Raw genomic sequence first — 20,311 nt, 5'->3', positions numbered from 1 at the left:
AGCTCAGTCTTGCCCAGCTGGGGAGGAGGGGATGTGCAAAAGTGGTCAAGCTCAGCTGCGGGCCGCCTGCAATCCAGCCTGTGGGGGAAGGGCAGGAGCCCCAGAAGGGGTGGAGACCTGCCCTTGACCAAGTTTCTGGTTCCCTGCCCCTTTCTGGTTCCCTGAGTTCCACAGAGTTCCAAGATTTCCAGTGGCATCTGGGCAGAACATCTCAGATTCTGTTAACATGTTTTCCATGTACTTGCAGATTGTGGCACACATGCACACACATCAACATAAACACCAGCCAGGAGGGAGATTAGGGTGCACCTTAAAGACACTGGACTGCAAGACAGAGAACATTCTTTAAAAACTGGACATTTTAGGCCCTGGCCGGTTGGCTAAGTGGTAGAGCATCGGCCTGGCATGTGGGGGACCCGGGTTTGATTCCTGACCAGGGCACATAGGAGAAGTGCCCATTTGCTTCTCCACCCCCCCTCCTTCCTCTCTGTCTCTCTCTTCTCCTCCCGCAGCCAAGGCTCCATTGGGGCAAAGATGGCCCGGGTGCTGGGGATGGCTCCTTGGCCTCTGTCCCAGGCACTAGAGTGGCTCTGGTCACGGCAGAGCAACGCCCCAGAGGGGCAGAGCATCGCCCCCTGGAGGGCAGAGCGTCGCCCCTGGTGGGCGTGCCGAGTGGATCCCGGTCAGGTGCATGCGGGAGTCTGTCTGACTGTCTCTCCCCGTTTCCAGCTTCAGAAAAATACAAAAAAACCCACAAAAAACTGGACATTTTAATCTGGTATTATAAGTAATGGACAATCACAACATGATCATATATGTACCCAGTACTGCCCCCCGCAACTCCCAATGTTTCCTTAGGGGACAATCTCCCTCAACCATAAGACAAACTGTGGAAACTATCGGATTCTATCATTTTTCTACCATTGGTTTGTCCTAGGAATGGATATCTGACGAGCAAGGGCTCAGGAGTGCAGCCTTGCCCCACCTGCAGAACAGAGGCTTGTGGGCTGACTTGGGAGCTGGCTTCTCCCACAGGGGTGGAGCTAAAAGCCCAGAACAGGCAGAGTCCTGCTACGGAGTGTGGGCACACAGTCCTGCCCGGCCTGTGGAGCCAAGGCTTGCAGCCGTCCCACAGGCGGGCTCCTACTGCAAGGGTGGGGCGAAGCCCAGAATCAGGCGAAGACTGGCAGCTGAGCAAAGGTGCTCACCCTTACCCTCAGGGTCGAGCATAATGCCACCTGTGAAGCCGGGGCAAAGGCCAAGGCCACCGAGGCTTGTACACCCAAGCGTGTGATCACAGCCACTCCTGTGAAGGAGAGGTGGAAACCACAGCAACAGCCCAGGTGGGCTGGCATCGGCAATGCCCACACCCAAACACCCTAGGCAGCAACAGCAGAGGAGGTGGCAGGCCTGTAGACAGACCACACCTAGGGAACGCAGAGGCCATACCCAGTGGACTCCAGTGGCCAAAACCTTCTTTTACACAGACAAAATGAGAAGGCAGAGAAATGCAACACAAATGAATCAAGAGAAATCCCCAGAAAAGGACCTGAATGAGTAAGATATAACCAAATTACCAGATGCAGAGTTTAAAATAACGATTGTTAGGATGCTCAAAGATGTTAGAACAACAATAGATGGTCATTACGATCACCTGTAGTGGAATAACCCATTGCATGGCCTTGGATGGGAACACAGCCAACAAGAAAAGACTGTTTTGCCAAGAGAATTGTTTTGTGACTTGAAGGCAAGTCACTGAAACAGGTCTATGTGACTGAAGGCAGTTGCTGGGCTTTTTCTCAGTAAAACATTCTCATAAGATTTCTGTACCTTCCAAGGTTATCCCTTGAGATAAAGAGAGGAATGTTGTGGAAACCATAGAAGCAACAGCAATTCATGCCTTTTGATATTATATTGTTATTAAGCTATCATGCAGATGTACTCCATGTATCTTTAAGTAAAAGTTACGCTTGATGTTATGCCAATTTCTCAGTAAACAAGCTTTTTTGAATTCTTGTGAATAAAAATAGGACACAGCGCGAACTCGGGGCCAATTGCCTGAGTGAGTGGTGGTCCTTTGCTAGTCCTTGATGATTTCATCTGCTGATCTCTCTTTTTGTGCCCCCAACTCACAACAACAAACACCTAAATAAAGAGATAGCAAATATAAAAAAGGACATTGAAATAATAAAAAAGAATCAGTCAGAAATGACAAATACAATATTAGAAATGAAGAACACATTGGAAGGAATTAAAAGCAGGATGGATGAAGCTGAGAATCAAATCAGCGAGTTAGAGGACAAGGTAAATAAAGGCGCCTGACCTGGGTGGCGCAGTGGATAAAGCGTCGACCTGAAAATGCTGAAGTTGCTGGTTCGAAACCCTGTGCTTGCCTGGTCAAGGCACATATGGGAGTTGATGCTTCCTGCTCCTCCCCCTTCTCTCTCTCTGTTTCTTTCTCTCTTCTTTATCTCTCTCTCCTTTCTAAAATAAATAAAAAAAACAGACTAAGAATAAAATAAATAAATAAATAAAGGCATGGAAGCAGAGCAGAAAAAAGAAAAGAGACTGAAAAAGTCTGAGGAAACTCTAAGAGAGCTCTGTGACAACATGAAGAGAAATAACATCCGCATCATAGGGGTTACTGAAGAAGAAGAGAAAGAACAAGAGATAGAGACTTTGTTCAAACATATCATAGCTGAAAACTTCCCTCAATTAAGGCAGGAAAACATCTCACAAGTTCAAGAAGCACAGAGAACTCCATTAAAGAGAAACCCAAAGAAATCTACACCAAGACACATCATAATTAAAATACCAAAGCTAAGTGATAATAATATCAATAGATATAGAAAAAGCATTTGATAAAACCCAGCACCCATTTATGATCAAAACTCTCAGCAAAGTGAGAATACAGGGAACATACCTCAACATGATAAAGCCCACCTATGACAAACCCACAGCCAAGATCATACTCAATGGGCAAAAATTAAAAGCAATCCCCTTAAGATCAGGAACAAGGCAGGAGTGCTCCCTTTCACCACTCTTATTCAACATAGTTCTGGAAGTCATAGCCACAGCAATCAGACAAGAAGAAGAAGAAAAAAAAAAAAGAAATGAAAAAAGAACATAAATGTCTTGCTAATGTTGAGGTACTCAGAGGGTACTTGAGTGTTCCAACTGGCCTAGTGTCCCTTTCTGCAGGCCTCTGCATGTCCTTACTCCTCACACTGCCTCTGTGAACCCCATTCTTTAAGTCAAACTGAGGACACTCATACTGGTCTCCGCTGACCTCTGTATGAGGGCTGGTGTGAGATGGCTTGTTCACGCTGGCTACTCCCACACCAAGAGGCAGCTCCTTGCTTCCACCAAGTATACTGGCCAATGTTCTCTTCCCAAGTGAGGCTTTGTTAAAAGCTCCTCTTGATCACTGCCAAATAGTTGTTGAGTCTGGGAAGAAGATTGCAGGAATCTTGCATTTTCTCTGTAATTTCCAAGGGGTTGCCAGTTACCAGAGAAAGCTGTCCTATAAACTGACAGCAACCACCTGCCCCACCCAGCAGCCCTGCTCTCACACCCTCTCCTTCTTCTTATCATTATGTTGAGAAGTCACCAGGGCAGGTGTCTTCACAATTACCTCATGGAGGCCAGTTGTACTGTTTAATAACACTTCCTATTTAAAAGGTTTCTTTAGGGGCCATCTACATCCCCATTTCAGCCCCTTATCTCAAGTCTTTGGTATAGTTTTAATTCTCTTGTGGCTTCAGCTGTCCCTTCTCCTTCTCATTCATTCCCCCATCCATTCTTTCACTGATTCACTTATCCAGGCCTCATTACCTGGCTGCTACTGTGGACCCTGTCATGTGTTAAGTATTCCTCCTCAAAAGAGTGCAAAAAGATCTGTACTCAGGACACAGATATTTTTGGTTCTCTATAAATAAAAAAACAAATTTTTATGTTTCTTCCCTGATTCACCTGGCAAGTCACACTGAGCCAGGGCACTTTGAAGGCTAGTTATAAAGAAAGAGGAGGAGGAAGAGGAGGAGGAAGAAGAAGGCGGCACTGTGTAATTGTGTTGGGACCTTCAGAAATTCTAATGATGAAAGACAGAGTGCAGGCCCTCACTTCCCCTTTCTGCACAGTGCAGACGTGAGTGCCACAGAGCAGTCCTCCCTGGTAAGCCTGAAGCAAACATGGACCAAGAAACCCTGGGCAATATTGTCTTGTTGGTCATCGTCACCCTCATCAGCGTGGTCCAGAATGGTAAGGGAAGCTGCTCATTCAGGAGGGAAAGCCAGGGGAGATGTTATTTGTTTGAAAGTCAGGCTTATGCAGCTCTGTGTGTGTATGTACTTTTCATCTATATCTGTTGCTTTTTTTATTTGAATGTAATTTTGCAGGGACTAGGGGTTTCTTTCACTTTGATGGTGATAACTTATCCGCGCCAGGGAAGCCACCTGGAGGCTTTGGCAAGCCCCTCACCCAAGGGTCTGCAATCAGCATTTCAACTATTATTAGTTAATGGGGCCACAGAGGAAGGCCAGTGTCTGGAAAGGGAAGATGAGACATATGTTCACTCAGACACTGGGCTTCACTCTGATCAGCTGGGCTGACTTTAGTGCATCTGAGGTTACTTGTCAAATGGAGGCTAAAAAAAAAAGGTGAATTTGGGGGATTGTGAAAGGGAGATCACCTTATCGTTATTTTACCTGTGTAACCTTTTCTTTTCTTTTGAAGAAACATGTCATTTGTTATATTTTTTCCCCTCTAGCAATGTATAAATTTTGAAGGATTTTCCATATGAATTATACACTTACATAAAGAAAGAGAGGGGAGGGTACATTCTAGTATTGGGGCTACATGTCCACTAATCCTGCTATCAGTTTTTAAAACAACCAAGCAGGATACCCAGATTTGAGAAAAGTAGGACTGTGTAGGACTCTCTGCTAAAGGCTTGGAGTTGGTAGGGCTGCATCAGACTCTTTTCATAAGTATCTCCAGTGACTTTGTAATCTGCAGTTTATTGAGAGAGAGAGAAAAAAGGGGAGTACTTACTAAGGGCAGCTCCACAACTTCATAGCAATGAATGTTCACACACTGTCACACTTTGGAATTTAAATATTTCATCAATTTGGGATATTCTGATATTTTCTCCCAATTTGAATGTGGACAGAGGTTGGTGATTAGCTCTGGGGCACAGAGTGAGGCTTCTCTGTGGCTCCCCACACCAGAGGCCTAACTTTGAACACTCTGAGGAGGTCTCCTATATGGGAGAGCACTTTGTGGTTTTCTGACCCAAACAATTTCACATAAAGTCACAGTCAGTAGAGTTGCAGCTTGGGAGGGAACAACTGATTGTTTAGACCACCATTTCCTTAAGCCACTGCTATGTCATGTGGCTACTGTGCCAGGGCTCCCTCAGTTTGTCAACAAGCAAAGGGTTTATTCATCCCTGCACACACCTACAGGGACCCCGCTCTGTGCCAGGCAGTGGCCTGGTTACATGGAGAAATGGCAGTGAGCAGAGAGCTGTGGCTCCCGCCCCCCAGGGAGGGAAGCAGTGGGAGCAGATGGGCAGGCACGGTCAGCAGCGAGCCTGCAAGGGCCTCCCTGGGGACAGAAGTTGGGCAGTAGGCAAGCAGTGCTGGTTCACTCTGTGCAGGGTCTTCTCTCTGGCCCTTCCCCTGGACCCATCCAAATAGCTGACAAGTGCGGTGACCAGGTAGCCAGTGCTGTCTCACAGCCTGCAAAGATGGCTGAGCTGAGATGGGCAGTCGGCCTTCTCTCTGAACTCCTCTCTCTCAGTTTGGAGGTGGGGGTGGGGTGGGGGAAAGGAGATGGGGGGGATTTCTGCAGTGTCTCCTGCTATGAGAATAGTCTTTTATCTCTCCTAATGGAGAGGGACCAGGGCCTGGCCCTGGGCTGTCGAGCGGGTGCTGGGCTTCTCTGTAATGGTATAGCAAACCCTGAGCAGACTTGAGCCAGGTGGTAAGATTTAAATTAGTTTTGGCACATGAGATTAAGAACTTCTTTGGTACAAAGGGGAAGGAGGAATGGTAGATGGCCAAATGTCTGTGTCTTAACCACAGTCTACAGGCCATTTAAGATAGATAAAGAGAGAACACTGTGGTCTCCCAGAGGCCCAATGACTGAGATTGGGATGGAGGGTTTCTGGTGGGTACATGGCGCATGGACAGGCATGGAGCCACTGGTTTGGCCTGGAGATGTTTTCATGCTGGGAAGACCCTACATGGCCCCCATCACAGTTTCCACCCCTTCCCAGCCCCCTGTGAGCAACTCCAGCTGTTAACACGAGTTTAGAATGACCTAGTACACTAGTACAGTGCTGCCCACCTATGTTTGTGGAAGGGGCAGACTGAAACCAAAGAAGGATCCCTTGTCACCCCTTGGTGGCTCAGGACAAGCTATGCTCCCTTGTGAGGCACAGACCTAGGCACCCATGCAGTGCAGAGATCACTGTGTAAGATATTTTTTGGTAACTATTCAACGTACCAGGTAGAAGAACAAGAAAAGTTCCAATGACTTGGGAAACAACACCTCTGCCTGTTTGCTCTGTGACTTGCCAGGCAAACACAAAAGCCCAAATGTATGTCCAGAGCCTCTCTTTGCAATTCTAATCAACCTCAATGTAGCAACCATAGATCTACCTTATGGAGTTTGGAAAATATGCAAAAACTGTGCTTTTCTTCCCCTCAACCACAACATATCATTCCATACCCTTCCTGTTTGTTTTAAGAAACATTTACATGCTGTTGCCAGGCACTGGCACTGCACACCTGTCTTTGTCCCAAGGAATGTCTGTGTGTGTCTGTGCCGGTGGCTGGGGGCTCTGTGCCTCCATATGCTGTGTGAGCCCATTTTCCAGAGAGGCCAGGGCCTGGCCACCTGCTGGAACTTCCTCCTATGCCTTTCAAATGTTCCTTCGTCATCAAGATCTTTGAACTTGTGGCCTCTTCCAGCTTGATCCAGCAGAGCACATGCAGGGAAATCCGCAAGTTTGAAGGATACCTTTCTAAGAAAGCTAGGCCAGAGCCACCGGAGCCTGGTTTCCCAGGGAGGACAGATAGATGCACTTCCTATGACAAGCCTCCAGAGAACCTGCCATGTCTGCTGCCCAGGTGCCAGCAGCTTTGACTGGAGCAAAGGGTGGACACAGGTTTGGAGAAAGTGCTTTCCACAGGAAGCCAACCTAATTAGATGGGGAGGAGGGAGTGAGACTAGCCAGTGGCCGCAGAGAAAAGGTGTTCTTTGGCTTGAAGGTTGTCCTGCAGCCCTTCTGGTGTGGGGGGGAGGTGGCCAGAGTTAGCAGCAACTCTCCTCCAAGAGTGGCAACTCCTCAAGTCTCTTCTTCTTTTTTTTTATTATTTTTTATTTATTCATTTTAGAAAGGAGAGAGAGAGAGAGAGAGACAGAGAGAGAGAGAAGGGGGAGGAGCAGGAAGCATCAACTCCCACATGTGCCTTGACCAGGCAAGCCCAGGGTTTCGAACCGGCAACCTCAGCATTTCCAGGTTGATGCTTTATCCACTGTGCCACCACAGGTCAGGCCTCAAGTCTCTTCTTACTCTGAAACCAAGAAGGGGGACATGATGGCCCTGCAGTCAGAAGGGTTTGTGAAAATTGTGGTAAGGAGAGAAATAGAGCAAGTAGAGACTACCTACATTTTCACACCTTCTCTTCCACTCCCACCCCAATACTCACACTCACACAGTGAGTGTCATGGGCCTCCATATGGGAAGACTTCACAACCTAACCTGGGGTTTGATGGACTCTAGAAACAGGATCAGGAACTCATGAAGTTCTCCAGTGCAGAAATCTTCCTTACAGGCCCTCAGCAGCTCCTCCTGGAATACTCCTGTAGTGGAGAACTCACGACCAACTGAGTGTGCCCTGCTCATTGCCAGGCGTGATGAGAGTTTGCTTTGTGTCAAGTGCAGTCTTTCATGCTGGCGTAATATTATCTTATTTAATCCTTGCACCCTATGAAATATATACTATTATTATTTCTGTTTTACAAATAAGCAAAGTGAGACTTAAAAGGTAAACTATTGGTTGGAAGTCCTAGAGTCAGTAGAGGTGAAGCTAGGATGCAAACTTCCTCCAAAGTGTAGGCACACACACTATGTATAGTGCCTCAAATTCATTTATTCAAGAGTTCACTACCCAGGAAGTTCTTTCTAATATCAAGGTGAAATCTGCCCTGTAACTTCTATTCCCCAGTCCTACTTCTGTTCTCTGGAAAAGGTCAGATGATGCCTGCTACTTCTGTGTTTGCAGAATCAATTGTAACATTTCCTCTTCAAATGACAATTTATCGTAGGTCTTGGTTTGCACCGTCCCTTGTCATTGCCCACTTTCCCCATCTTGCCATGTTCTTCCTACAGTGCAGATAGATGTCTCTTGTGCAGGTAACTGCTGGTTCATATTAACTTTGCAGTTAACTAAAATCTCACAATTTTTAAAATGTGATCCTGAAGAAGTTATTTAACTTCTCTGACCCTCGGGTTTCTCAACTGAGAAGCAAATTTATTAATAGCTTCCACATGTGCTGGTTGAAGGTATTCCATGAAATAACATAGGGAAGGCAGCTATCCATGCCTTGGGTGTGGCTGATTCTCAGGAACAGTTTGCAGTCTTCTCTCTCGGTGTTGCTACCTCTGTCTCTCTCTGGTTTGGCCTAATGTTAGCAGCTGGCTAAGATAAGTGTGTTAATGGTCTTTGCACAAACAGTTTCTGCAACATAGTTGAGGATAACAAGGAATTGGGGTAAAGTGGATCAAAGTAGCTCAACACTTTCACGTCTAGCTTAGAGGGAAGGAGAGGTATATCTAGTGTAATATTGGATGGAGACAGGCTAGTTTTTGTTTTGTGTTAAGAGTAAGAAAGATTTGAGTATGTTTTCAGGGTAAAGAGAAGAAAAAAAAGGCCTGAAGATTCAGAAAATAAGGAAAACATCAATGAAACAAAGCCCTGAAGAAGTGGCAGGAATGGGGTCAATGTCACAGGTAGAGGGCAAGCTGTGAGGAAGAGTAAGGGGCTTGTTCTCTGAGCAAGGAGAGGAAGAAGGGCAGACACAGGAATCTGAGTCCAGTTGTGATGCTGGCTATAGGAATAACCTCTGACTTTCTTAATATTGCCCAGGTTACCTGTTCAGAGGCCAGATGTCACTTTGGTTTCTGGAAAGACAATGATTAGAATTTTATACTGGATTCTGTGTTAAGAAGAGACATTCAGAATGGGCAGACATGTGTTTAAACCCTGTGTAGCCAAGGGAATCTGTGCAGTGACCGTCAGTGTGACAATGACAGGAGACATATCGCCATAGGCCCAGCTGGAGCTGATCCCCAGATTTATTGCTCCCAGGTAGAGTGACTCTGACAGAGTTATGCAGCCTCCCTGAACCATACCATCTTTGTCTACAAAGTGGGAACAGGATGAGCCCAATAAGGGAACCTATGTTGCATGCCTGCCACAGTGCCTGCAGTATGGTAGATCCTTCTTCATATGAGCCAGCCCTAGACATGGGCTCAGAATGAGCCCATTCTTGGGGAAGAAATGCACTTTTGCCAAACAGAAAAACACAAGAGGCTTTTATTAAAATATAACCTATCTTTTCCATGTCTTTCTGTGGAGGTTAATGAGAAGTTGGTGAAAGAGAACCTTATAGATGGATCCCTGACAATATCACTTTTCCAATTTTCACTCTTGAAAGAGGAGTGATGGCATAAAATGTGGAGAGGGGAGATGTATAGGTAGAGAGCAAGACCTTCACCTCTATCCTCAACATCTACTTTATAGACAAATCCTTCGGACCAGGCCTCCTCCTTGACATCTCTTATATCCCATAGCCATTGCCCTAATTGGCTGCCTCCCATCTTCTCCCTTGTTATGGTCTCACCCCTCTCACTAAAAACACAGTGACTTTCTTATTACACCATGGCTTAGCTTACACCTGTCAATAAGTCCTCTCTCTCCTCAAGATGGAAAGGAATTCAAACTTTATTAACATGGCTCTCATCGAGGTCTCAGTTGCACTGTTAAATTCAGTGAGCACTTCTCAACCATCATCTTCTTCAAGCCTTGGCTTACTTACTACTTCCTCATGTAGGCTCAGTCTATCTACCCTGTTGGGCACTTCCAGTGGCTTCAGACCATGCTCTGCTTTCTCTTTGTCCTTAACTCTACACACTGTATAATTATAATGGACGTATTCAGTTTGCTGTGCATGGTCTGTCTTCTTCTCTTTTGTTCTTGTCAAAATGTAAGCAACCCAGGCCAAGGCTCTTTGCGTGTTTTGTTCTCAGATGCAAGCTAAGTGTCTGGCTCATGGCAAGTGATAACAGATAAATGTCACTGAAAGAAAAACTCATCACCTATCTATTTCCCTGACCTCATTTGTAATTCAACCAGGTTCTACTTCTCACTTTCTATCATAAGCTAGACATACTAAAGGAAGGACAGCTCTTGCCTCTGCACCTTTGCATATTCTGTTCCACTTGAGTAGAGGGATTCTTCTGTAACCGGACACCGAATTAAGTTGTCTCCTTTGCCCCTCTATAGCACTGTTGTCTCACTCAATCTTATCTTGGCGTACATCATTATAGAGTAATTTCTGCTTTATTGCTTTTTCCATTCCCTTCAAATGTAAAGGCCTGGGAAGGGGGCTATATTTTGCTCACCATTGCCTCAGCAACACCAAATGCAGTGATTCAGGGAGAGTAGTTGCTAAATAAATTTTTGCTGAATGGCATTTGATGGAGGACATTTGGGCTATTTGGAGGTCAAGACAAAAAAATTTAATATTTAAGATAAGATGGGAGGCTCATGAGTATGCCGGTTATAACTCAAATGCAAACCTTCCCCTGGCAGGGTTCTTCGCTCACAAGGTGGAACACGAAAGCAGGACCCACCCTGGGCGGAGCTTCCAGAGGATGGGGACACTTGCCTTTGAGCGTGTCTACACTGCCAAGTGAGTCCAAACCTTGACACTGCTGACTGACAGAGGGGGGCATGGGCACAGGGCCTCTCTACTGGAGTGACGACCACCCTCAAAGCCACACGGGAGGATTTGTGGAAACCCCCACCATCTCAGTAAGTGAGTTAAAAGAAGGGAAGTGAGGACTGTGGGTGAGGAAGGAGATCACCACAGCTCCCCCTCGTTCCAGGAACCTGAGGCCAGTCATTTAGTCACATAGTTGACCAGTTTCCTGTGGGGTTAGTGCAGAGGTAATAGCATGAAAACCCGCTACTCCTCACCTTCCGGCTGCAGAAGTAGCAGGCAGGACCTGCGGGCAGCAGGGAACCTGTGGTTCCCTCAGTGGAAGTCTGGGGGTGATGCAGTACATTTCATAATGCTTTTCTCCTTGAGCAACCAGAACAAGGACAGAAAAAAATGGGGAAATTATGCAGTGGCTTTCCTGCCTCTCATTCTTTGCTTTTGAATATAAAAGCTGTTTGAAAACACCTGAACAGTCTGGTGAAGGAGCTGGTGCTATTTGGGATGCAGTAGGTTTTATTAAAACCCTCACTCTTCCTCTGTGCAGAATGCATTGGAATAGAAGGCTCAGCCCAGCCTCTCTGCTGCTCCTCTGTGCCTGTGACCAGCAGCCTGTAAGAAGGAAGGTTTTGGCTGTGAGCTGGTTTGGACCAAGCTTGGCTTGGAGGTGACTCTGATGTCCTTAGAGATCTTTCCAAGGATGGAGTCATGGCCACCCCAAAAAAGGACTTTTATATTGGCAAAAAACAACACCCAGAAGTGACAGAGGCTCTGTGGGAGCAGATGGGGAGAAGGTTCCACACTTGGGGCTACTGTTGGCTTCTGTAAATTAGAGCAACTTCAAAGGTTCTCAACTGGGCAGGCCTTCCTCACAGTCCCCAGCATGCTTTCTCTTCTGCCCTTTGCCTTACCTACCTATTTTTATTTATTTATTTTTTAATGAGGCCTAGGAATGGGAAAGATAGCATACTTCATCATCATCCCACTTTGTCCCCATCAGACACATTCTGAGCTACTCATGGGCACATGTGTAGAGTTGTCCCAGGCTGACCTTCTGGTCCCTCTCCTGCTCCCTTGTTATTCTGGCAGCTTGATCTGAAAGAAATTCTTTGCTGAACTGCTTAAGGGAGATTTCTATTTTAACATTTGGGCCTTCAGTGTATTCATTCTCAGAATCAGTTAAAGACATTTAAAGATGTGAATGTAGGCATTTTGGATCATTTCAAGGGGGGGGTAGGGAACGCATGCAAGGTACCATCAACCACTTGTCTCCCTTCCAAGTACTAACCAGGCCCGACCCTGCTTAGCTTCCGAGATCAGACGAGATCGGGCGCATTCAGGGTGGTATGGCCGTAGACACCATCAACCACTTGTAGGGGGAGAGGCGAGAACTCCCTTCAGATATACTCCATGTGCAACACTTGTAACAAAGGTGTCTTTGACCTGGGGCTACATCAACACCTCTCCAAACATAGATTCCAAAGCAAATATTGATACTTTTCCACAGGTTTGGAATGAGGAGCTTCTTCATCCCATAACATTCTCACCAGTTACACTGTGTTCTTGGGCATTTCTCTGCTCGTATGCTTCGAAGAGCTTAGGCAGTGTGGCCATGCAAGAATTCTACTCTCCCTTTGGAGAAAAGAAATGACCTTTTGCTGGCAATGAAGAAGAAACAGTAGGTCAAGGCTTCTGTCTCTACCATTCTCCTCTGGAGCAAGCTAGCTTTGTTTCCAAAAAGTCACCATGTTGACACCTCACCCTGTTGCCAGAATCTGAATTACAGAAGTGCCGTTTGGTCATGGTTGGAGGGTGACTGGAGGTTGTGCAGTGGTGTGGGGTTCCTGACACAAGAAGTGGCTAGCGGAGTATGGCAGGTGGTTGGTGCTGCCCATACCTGCAGCTCCCCAAACCAGTGTCAGTAAGTGTCTTTCCCACTTAACCTTTACAAGTTTACGAGAAGGGGTAAAAGAATAATAAGAGGAGGAGAGAGAGCTGGGGGGAGAGGGAGGTAAAGAAGAACTTTCTGTAAGACAAAGGTTGCCCAGACACTGTTGTGGTTCTGTTACAAAGACACTTTCTCCCTGACTAGCTCACAGCTGGTGTGTGTCTGTGCCTGTAGTGGGTGGTATGTCACAGAAGGTGCTGGGAATCAATGCAGCCGGGCACGGCATGTTGACCAAAGCCACAGGACCCCATCTGCTTGCTTCTGGAAACCACAGGGATGGGGTGAGTGTTAGTCCCGTAGAAAATTACCCAGCAATAGCTTCTCCAGGGATCTCCAAAAGCACCAGAGAAGGGTGCATGGTGACTCCTGGGGTACAACAGGAAGAAAACATGTCTTTAACCTTGCTATCTAAAAAATAGAAACTTAAGGTTTACTCATTTTTGCTATACAGGTGGAGAGTAGTATGTGTATACAGTTTATGTAAAATATACCTGTTATAGGGTTGCATGGTCAAAACTTTTGGTTGATGGGGTACAGAATCATAAATGTTTATAGACTGTGGCTATGAAGGACAAGCAACAGGAAGGATAAATGATTCTGGTGATTGAGAAACCCGATGCATATTTTTCAATATAAAATATCACTATTGATTAATACAGGTAGTTCAAGATTGTGGGGCAGTTGATAAACAGACATCACAGCCAGATGTGGTCCATCAGCTCAGACTTGGCTTCTGTTTATGGTCTTCTCCACCCCCATCCCCATGAGGGCAGACCTTGAATCACTGTTCATTGGAATAAAACCTAGTTCAATGCCCTGTTCCCAGATGATGAGCACAGATAGAGCAGTCAAAATTTGGTTTTTTGGAGAAAAATCTCAGTTAACTGACCCATTAATGCAGGTAAATATAGGTTGCGGAGAGGAGATGTCTAATTCATAGTACATGTTTCATAGGTAACAAGTTCATGGGCTGTTAACAGGTGTTACAAGAAGAACAAGTTCTGTACAGCAAAACTTTTTGAGAGCCTTCAAAATATTATGGGCACTGTGATTCTTAGTTCTCCAAGAAGGGGGTATCTTATTTAACTGTAGAACCCCTATATTTTTGCAGAGCATACCAAAGATTTAATGTTTCACAAAATGCATTTTGGGAAATGTCACTCTTGTGTTTCTTCTTCCCTGCACCTCTCAGAATTCACTCTAGACTCACTATCAATCGTTTGAAGGTGATAGATCTTCACTGAGTCTATTAATTAGTATTGATACCATTACTATTGTTTACTTATTTTAAATTAACCTATACCAACTAACAAAACACTAAGTGCTTCTATATCTCATTTCAAAGGTGGAGAAAAGTTAAAGGAAAAGTAGCAATGAGTCTTTTTCTTCATCAAAACATTGGCACAGCAAACTGAACATAGCTTGGTGAGCTGTCGTGAGATCTGCTGAGTAGTTCACAGTTAGACTTCAGGCACTGAGAACAAAAATGGGTTTGTCAGTTTTGTCTTACAGAAAAAAAAATGGCACAAAAGTCTGCACAAAAGAAAACTTTAAATAAAAACTTGTCAGTAGGAAAGACAAATTTCATTAGGGATTCTAAGAAAGAAGACATTAGAGCAAAAATAGCCACCATTTCTTGAATACTGCTTCAGAGCAAGACACTACTTTATCTCATGTTATTCCCACAGTAGTACAGAGAGAGAATTGCTGATGTCTCCATTCAACTTCAATAGATGAGAACATTGAGGTTTCGTGTGGCTAGGAGATGCATTCACTTTCACACAGACACTAAGTGGCATTCCCACATTGGACCGAGGCTTTGTGGCTTTAAAGGCCACATGAATGCCCAAGAGGCAACGCGTCACTGACCACAGCTACTTGAATTCATCCCAGCTCTTTGTTATGAGGGGGCATGCTTACATGGAGCTTTGTTTGAGTAGAGACATGTCAGGGGTCCTGGATGGGGACAGGTACTGGTTTCAGCCTGGGAGAGGGACAGGATTGAGACATGCTCTTGAAATACACAAGAGGAACCCATTCTCTTACAGCTGGGAGAGTTTCATTTGACTTGGTAGACATTGTTTAATTAGGGCAAGAATGACTGAATGGTTGATCCAGTGTCAAATTATAGGGCATTCTGGCTAATGACCAAATTTTTTGGACAATAAAGAATTTTTAGGAATGTTGTACCACCCAGAAAATCTCACTACTTTAATGCCAACCAACCAACCAACAACCAAAGCAGAAGCATGAGACTGAGGAAGAAGGGATAATCTTTGGTATTAATAGACTTTCAAACTGTGAGAGCATCAGATATTAGATCCCATCAGAAACAGAATATTTTTCAACTAAATAAAAAAATTATATTCACTCTAGTTTTCTTTTTTTTTTTTTTTTTTTTTAATAAATTTTTATTAATGGTAATGGGATGACATTAATAAATCAGGGTACATATATTCAAAGAAAACATGTCTAGGTTATTTTGTCATCAAATTATGTTGACACTCTAGTTTTCTTAAACTGAAAAATGGGTCACATTCTCAGTCCTGAGGCTGTCATTTTGTCCTATTATAATGTATAAAAACTGCTGCAGCTATCACCCTGGGACCTTTTTATTCACCAAAACTGCATCCCAACTGATATTTGTAAGGAGATCCTGCTCTGTCCACTAGATAATGACAATCCTGGGCATCCAGAACGCCTGGAGAGCTCTGCTCTCTCCTGTGTCTGTATCCTAGCATAGGACACACTGGTTTCTTTGCTTTCACATTCATTGATCCTGCAGTAAAGGCTGTTGTGATCATCAGAGTGGCTGAGAACATTGCTAGACTCTCTCTGAGTTCTCTCCTGGTCATTCCAGAATGCCCTGTGGTCCCACTGGGATGCTAGGCCCTATTAGTTTGAACAGGTGTTCACAGCTGATTGAAGAGGAAAATCATGAGAACTGGATCAAGAAGGATCCAGATGAAGGACTCCAAGGAAGAAATTTGGATAAAAGGCCAGATATATTTGGAAAATTGCTTCTTGGCTTTTACCTGCATAGTTTGAATTGCATGGGACCGATGGTTCTCAAACATGAACATGCATTAGGATCCCCTGCAGGGCTTGTTAAAATATGAACTGCTGGACCTAGAATTTTTGATTCTGGACTTCTTAGGAGGGCATTAACACCTGTAGTTCTAATGAGTTTCCCAGAGGATTCTGCTGATCTAGGACCACACTTTGAGAACAACCAATTAGACCACCAACTATTAGAGCTTAAATGGTTCTTAGAGTTGTTCATTATCAGTCTCTTAGTTTCACAGGTAAGGAAAATAAATTTAGAGAGACTGCTCTGCCAGTGGTGATAGTTGGTCAGTATCAGATCAGGGACTCAATCCTAGTTTTATGCCCTTCCACTCTATTGGGCTGCCCCTTCCCCTTCTGTGTCTCCTTGTACTGTTGGGTTGTTTTTCAATGAATATGGGGAGGGGTCCCCAAACTTTTTACACAGGGGGCCAGTTCACTGTCCCTCAGATCGTTGGAGGGCCGCCACATACAGTGCTCCTCTCACTGACCACCAATGAAAGAGGTGCCCCTTCTGGAAGTGCAGGGGGGGGGGGACAGATAAATGGCCTCAGGGGGCCGCATGCGGCCTGCGGGGGCCGTAGTTTGGGGATGCCTGAATATGGGCATCAGTTGTCCTGATCTGGACTGTAAACTCCTTAAGAGGACCCTCACTATTTAATTTCTTATAGTCAAAGAGGTAACAGACCTGCTTTAGAGTCAAACTGACCAGTGTGTCAATCTGAGCTTTGCTACTCATAGGTGGTGACCCTGGGCAATATACTCAACTTGTTCCAGCCTCTGTTTCTCATATGAAACATAGTAGTAATTATTGGTAGAATCATGGCCCCTTAAAGACCATAGCTCCTATCCTAATCCCAGGTACTTACGAATATGTTATATTACACAGCAAGGAGGAATTAAGGTGAGTTACCAGTTAACTTTAAAATAAAGAGATTTTTCTGGATTATCTGGGTAGGACCCAGGGCAATGAAAAGAGTCCTTTAATTGTGAGGAAGAAGGCAGAAGAGTTGGTGTCAGAGCAATTCAGCGTAAAAGCAATTCAGCGTTAAAAAGACTTGCTCAGCCATTGCTGGCTTTGAGGTTGGAAGGGGCCACTGACAAGGAAAACAAGTGATCTCTAGAAGCTGAAAAAGTTAAGAAAACGGATTCAGCCCTAGATCCTCTGGAAGGAAAGCAGACATGCTGACATCTAGATTTTAGCCCAATGAGACCCATTTGATATGGTGACTTGCAGATAATAAATTTGTCTTGTTTTAAGGCAGTAAGTTTGTGGCGACTTGTTACAGCTGCCATTGAAATCTTGTGCAGTCACCAAGTTTTCTCACAGGGGAGCGGTAAACTTAAAGGAGAAAAAGGTGTAGAACACCAGCCCAGTAGAATGCGAGTCTGTCCGTGGGAGCAAGGACTGAACCCTACACACAGCAATCGCACAGTTGGCAAGATACCTTTCTGAACACCAGCTTTTCTGAATCCTGGTTTCCTTAATGTGTGACTTTGCCTTTCCTTCCTCTGTCTGGCCTGAGGATCTGAGCTGTGTGTCTGACATAATGGCCTTTTTAGATGGGCTCTTCTCCCTGCTACCCCACCCTGACTGCCACCACAGCACTGCTCACTTATCAATTCCAGAAGCACTTTGGCAAAGCCAGGAGCTGGAATCCTGCCAAAGAGAATCTATCAAGAAACTGAATCTCCAGTGGGTTTCACCAGGGAAAAGTGTAAATAGGTTCTGAACATATGTCACTTTACACTCCTGTCTGCTTTTTTTTCTTTTTTCTTTTCTGCGAGAGGAAGAGAGAGAGAGAGAGAGAGAAAGAGAGAGAGAGAGGCATCAACTTATTGTTTCACTTAGTTGTGCACCCCATTTATTGTTTCTCATATGGGCCCTGACCAGGGCTTGATCTGGCGACCTCAGGGTCAAGCCAGTGCCCTCCGGATTGAGCTGGTAGCCTTGGGATGGAGCCAGCCCCCTCAGGGTGGCACTGGCAACATTGTACCCGTGACCTTGGCACTCCAGGATATTGCTCTGTCCAATATGCCACTGGCCAGCGCTTGTTTTTGTTTTTTTTTAGATTTATTTATTTTTATTAAATGTAATGGGGTAATATTGGTTAATAGGATCATATAAGTTTCAGGTGTACATCTCTATAGACATGTTTTGTATATTGTGTTGTGTGCTCATCGCCCAAAGTCAAACCATCTCCCATCACATTTGACCCCCTTTTCCTCTCTACCTCCTTACTCCCCTTACTCTGTTATCCACCATACTACTGTCTGTGTCTATGAGTCTCATTTTTATATCACACAGTCAAGTGAAATCTTATAGTTCTTAGCTTCCCTGCCCCTTTCTGATGTGGCCACTGGCACCAGTTTTCAAGGGTAAATGTATGTGGAATTATGAATGGGTTTGTGCTGGTGTTGTGGTGCTTATTAATTTGGGGTTTCAGGTAATACTGAGGCAACATGTTTGCTAATTCTTCTTCTTTGTATTTATTTATTCTGCAGCCAAAACTGTGTGGACGCATACCCCACTTTCCTCGTGGTGCTCTGGAGTGCGGGGCTACTGTGCAGCCAAGGTAATGCAGCTCCCCTCTGTGGGCCCTCCCTGGTGTGTGCCTGAGGAAGTGTCAGTGCAGGCTCTCTGTTGAAAAGACTATGCCTGACCTCCAGCTCTGATCTGTGAAGCCCTAGAGAGGTGAGACCCCTGAGAGGGAGGCCGTGTTTTCCACAGGCTCTGTGCCTGGGGATTGGTGTGATAATGCCTTGTTAATGCTGGCTCCCTGGGGTCTGGTTAGGAGTGTGCCCTGACAAGGGTGATATAAGGCTAAATGTGACTCAAAATCCTTAAACAGTGTTAGCTCAGGTACGAGGGCATCCTAAATGAGAGCGCCAGTGCGTCTATTCTGGGACTGCTGTCGCTTGGTTCTTCTGCTAATAAGCTTCCGGCCTGGCAGTTCTCCCTCGGGCCGTGTCTGCAGTCATGTTGGATGCCAGGTCTCCAAGATTTCCCCAGTTATAAGCAGTACACAGTCTTGACTTCAGCAAGTTGGCTCCCAGAGTGTTTTTAAAAATTAAATGGAAACCAGAGTAATATTTTTTGGTCCCCTTTGGAGACTGGCACTGTGTCTGGTGAAGGCGTGGTATGAGCTGGCCAGCATCCATGCTGTGGCACAGTAGGGTGTATCAGAAAAGGCTGCTAGTATTCTCTGAGGAACTGATTAACCCAAGTTACCTCCTTCCACTTCCTAAAGTAGGTGGAGTGGATACTATTTCCCCTATTGTCTTCAAGGACACTTTGGTTCTGAGAGATAAGGTGATTTTCTTGAGGTTGCTCAGCTGGTAAATGACAAACCAGATTGAGATCCTGGGTCTCTTGGGCTATACCCTGGATTATTTTGGGGCTATAGCCTTTTACTTGATTCATTTATAAAACACACAAACTCAGAACACCCACTGTGTTGAATACACAGTGACCAATAAAGAGATGGCAGGGAAGCCCATAGTGGTTGGCAAGATGAAGCACAGAAAGTCAGTGAATGGCTACGTTGTCGCCAAGAGTGAGAGGTGCTGTGAAGGACAAGAGTGAGGGCAGGGATAGAGAAGAGGGGTCAGGGGTGGCTGCAGAAACCACTTCAGGGACACCCTGTGGTCTCCTTCTGTGCTCCATGAAGCTGTTAGTAAGCTCACTATTTATTTTACACTTTCTAGTGTGAGTTAAATGAGGAACATGTCCAGCAAGACTTGAAACACCAAATCAAAATATGCTTCTACTAGGAGTTATGATTCCTTTTTGGTTTTGATAATACTTGCTGTACATGAATCCAGAGTTGTTCCAGCTAGACAAAGACGAAGGGGGTCTGCTGGTGTATCAGAGCCTGGGACAATGCATTCCCTGTTAAAAATGCCCTGGCATTGCCAGGGAACAGAAGTCTCAGTTAAAACTGGTTCAATAATTGCCATACCTTATCAACAGAGTAGGTTGTAGACTTTCTTAGCTGAAAGGAACCTTGGGAACCATTCTAGTCCAAACCTTTACTTTACAGGGAAGGAGGCCAAGCCCCTGAGGGACAAGTGGCTTCCTCGGACTTTAATGTTGTACAGCCCAGGTTTTACCCACGGTGCCCCTCCTGCTGGTCGAGGTGGCCCAGGTCTACAGAGACGTACACCATTACAAGCACGCTGGCAACAAGTGCAGCCATTTTCCACTCTGGCTCTGGTTATTATTCAGTTTAGTTCCAGGTAAAAGAGATGAGCTGGTAAGTTAGCACAGACAAACCAGGAAAA

The 20,311-nt window shown here is 45.2% G+C and overlaps 1 protein-coding gene across 1 annotated transcript in view; it reads left to right on the top strand.

The window, feature by feature from the left end:
• The first annotated feature begins 4,135 nt into the window (after nucleotides 1–4,135).
• The window catches only part of ALOX5AP (arachidonate 5-lipoxygenase activating protein), a 28,108-nt gene continuing 11,932 nt past the window's right edge, over nucleotides 4,136–20,311 (top strand). The window contains exons 1-3 of the mRNA XM_066254898.1: nucleotides 4,136–4,260; nucleotides 10,887–10,986; nucleotides 18,533–18,603. Coding sequence (XP_066110995.1) covers nucleotides 4,191–4,260; nucleotides 10,887–10,986; nucleotides 18,533–18,603 — 241 coding nt within the window. The 5' untranslated portion in view covers nucleotides 4,136–4,190. The remainder of the gene's footprint in view (nucleotides 4,261–10,886; nucleotides 10,987–18,532; nucleotides 18,604–20,311) is intronic.

This window comes from Saccopteryx bilineata, chromosome 2, assembly GCF_036850765.1.
Source record: "Saccopteryx bilineata isolate mSacBil1 chromosome 2, mSacBil1_pri_phased_curated, whole genome shotgun sequence".
NCBI lineage: Eukaryota > Metazoa > Chordata > Mammalia > Chiroptera > Emballonuridae > Saccopteryx > Saccopteryx bilineata.
The sequence above is the reverse complement of the archived record's forward strand: the minus strand, read 5'-3'. Positions and strand labels throughout refer to the sequence as shown.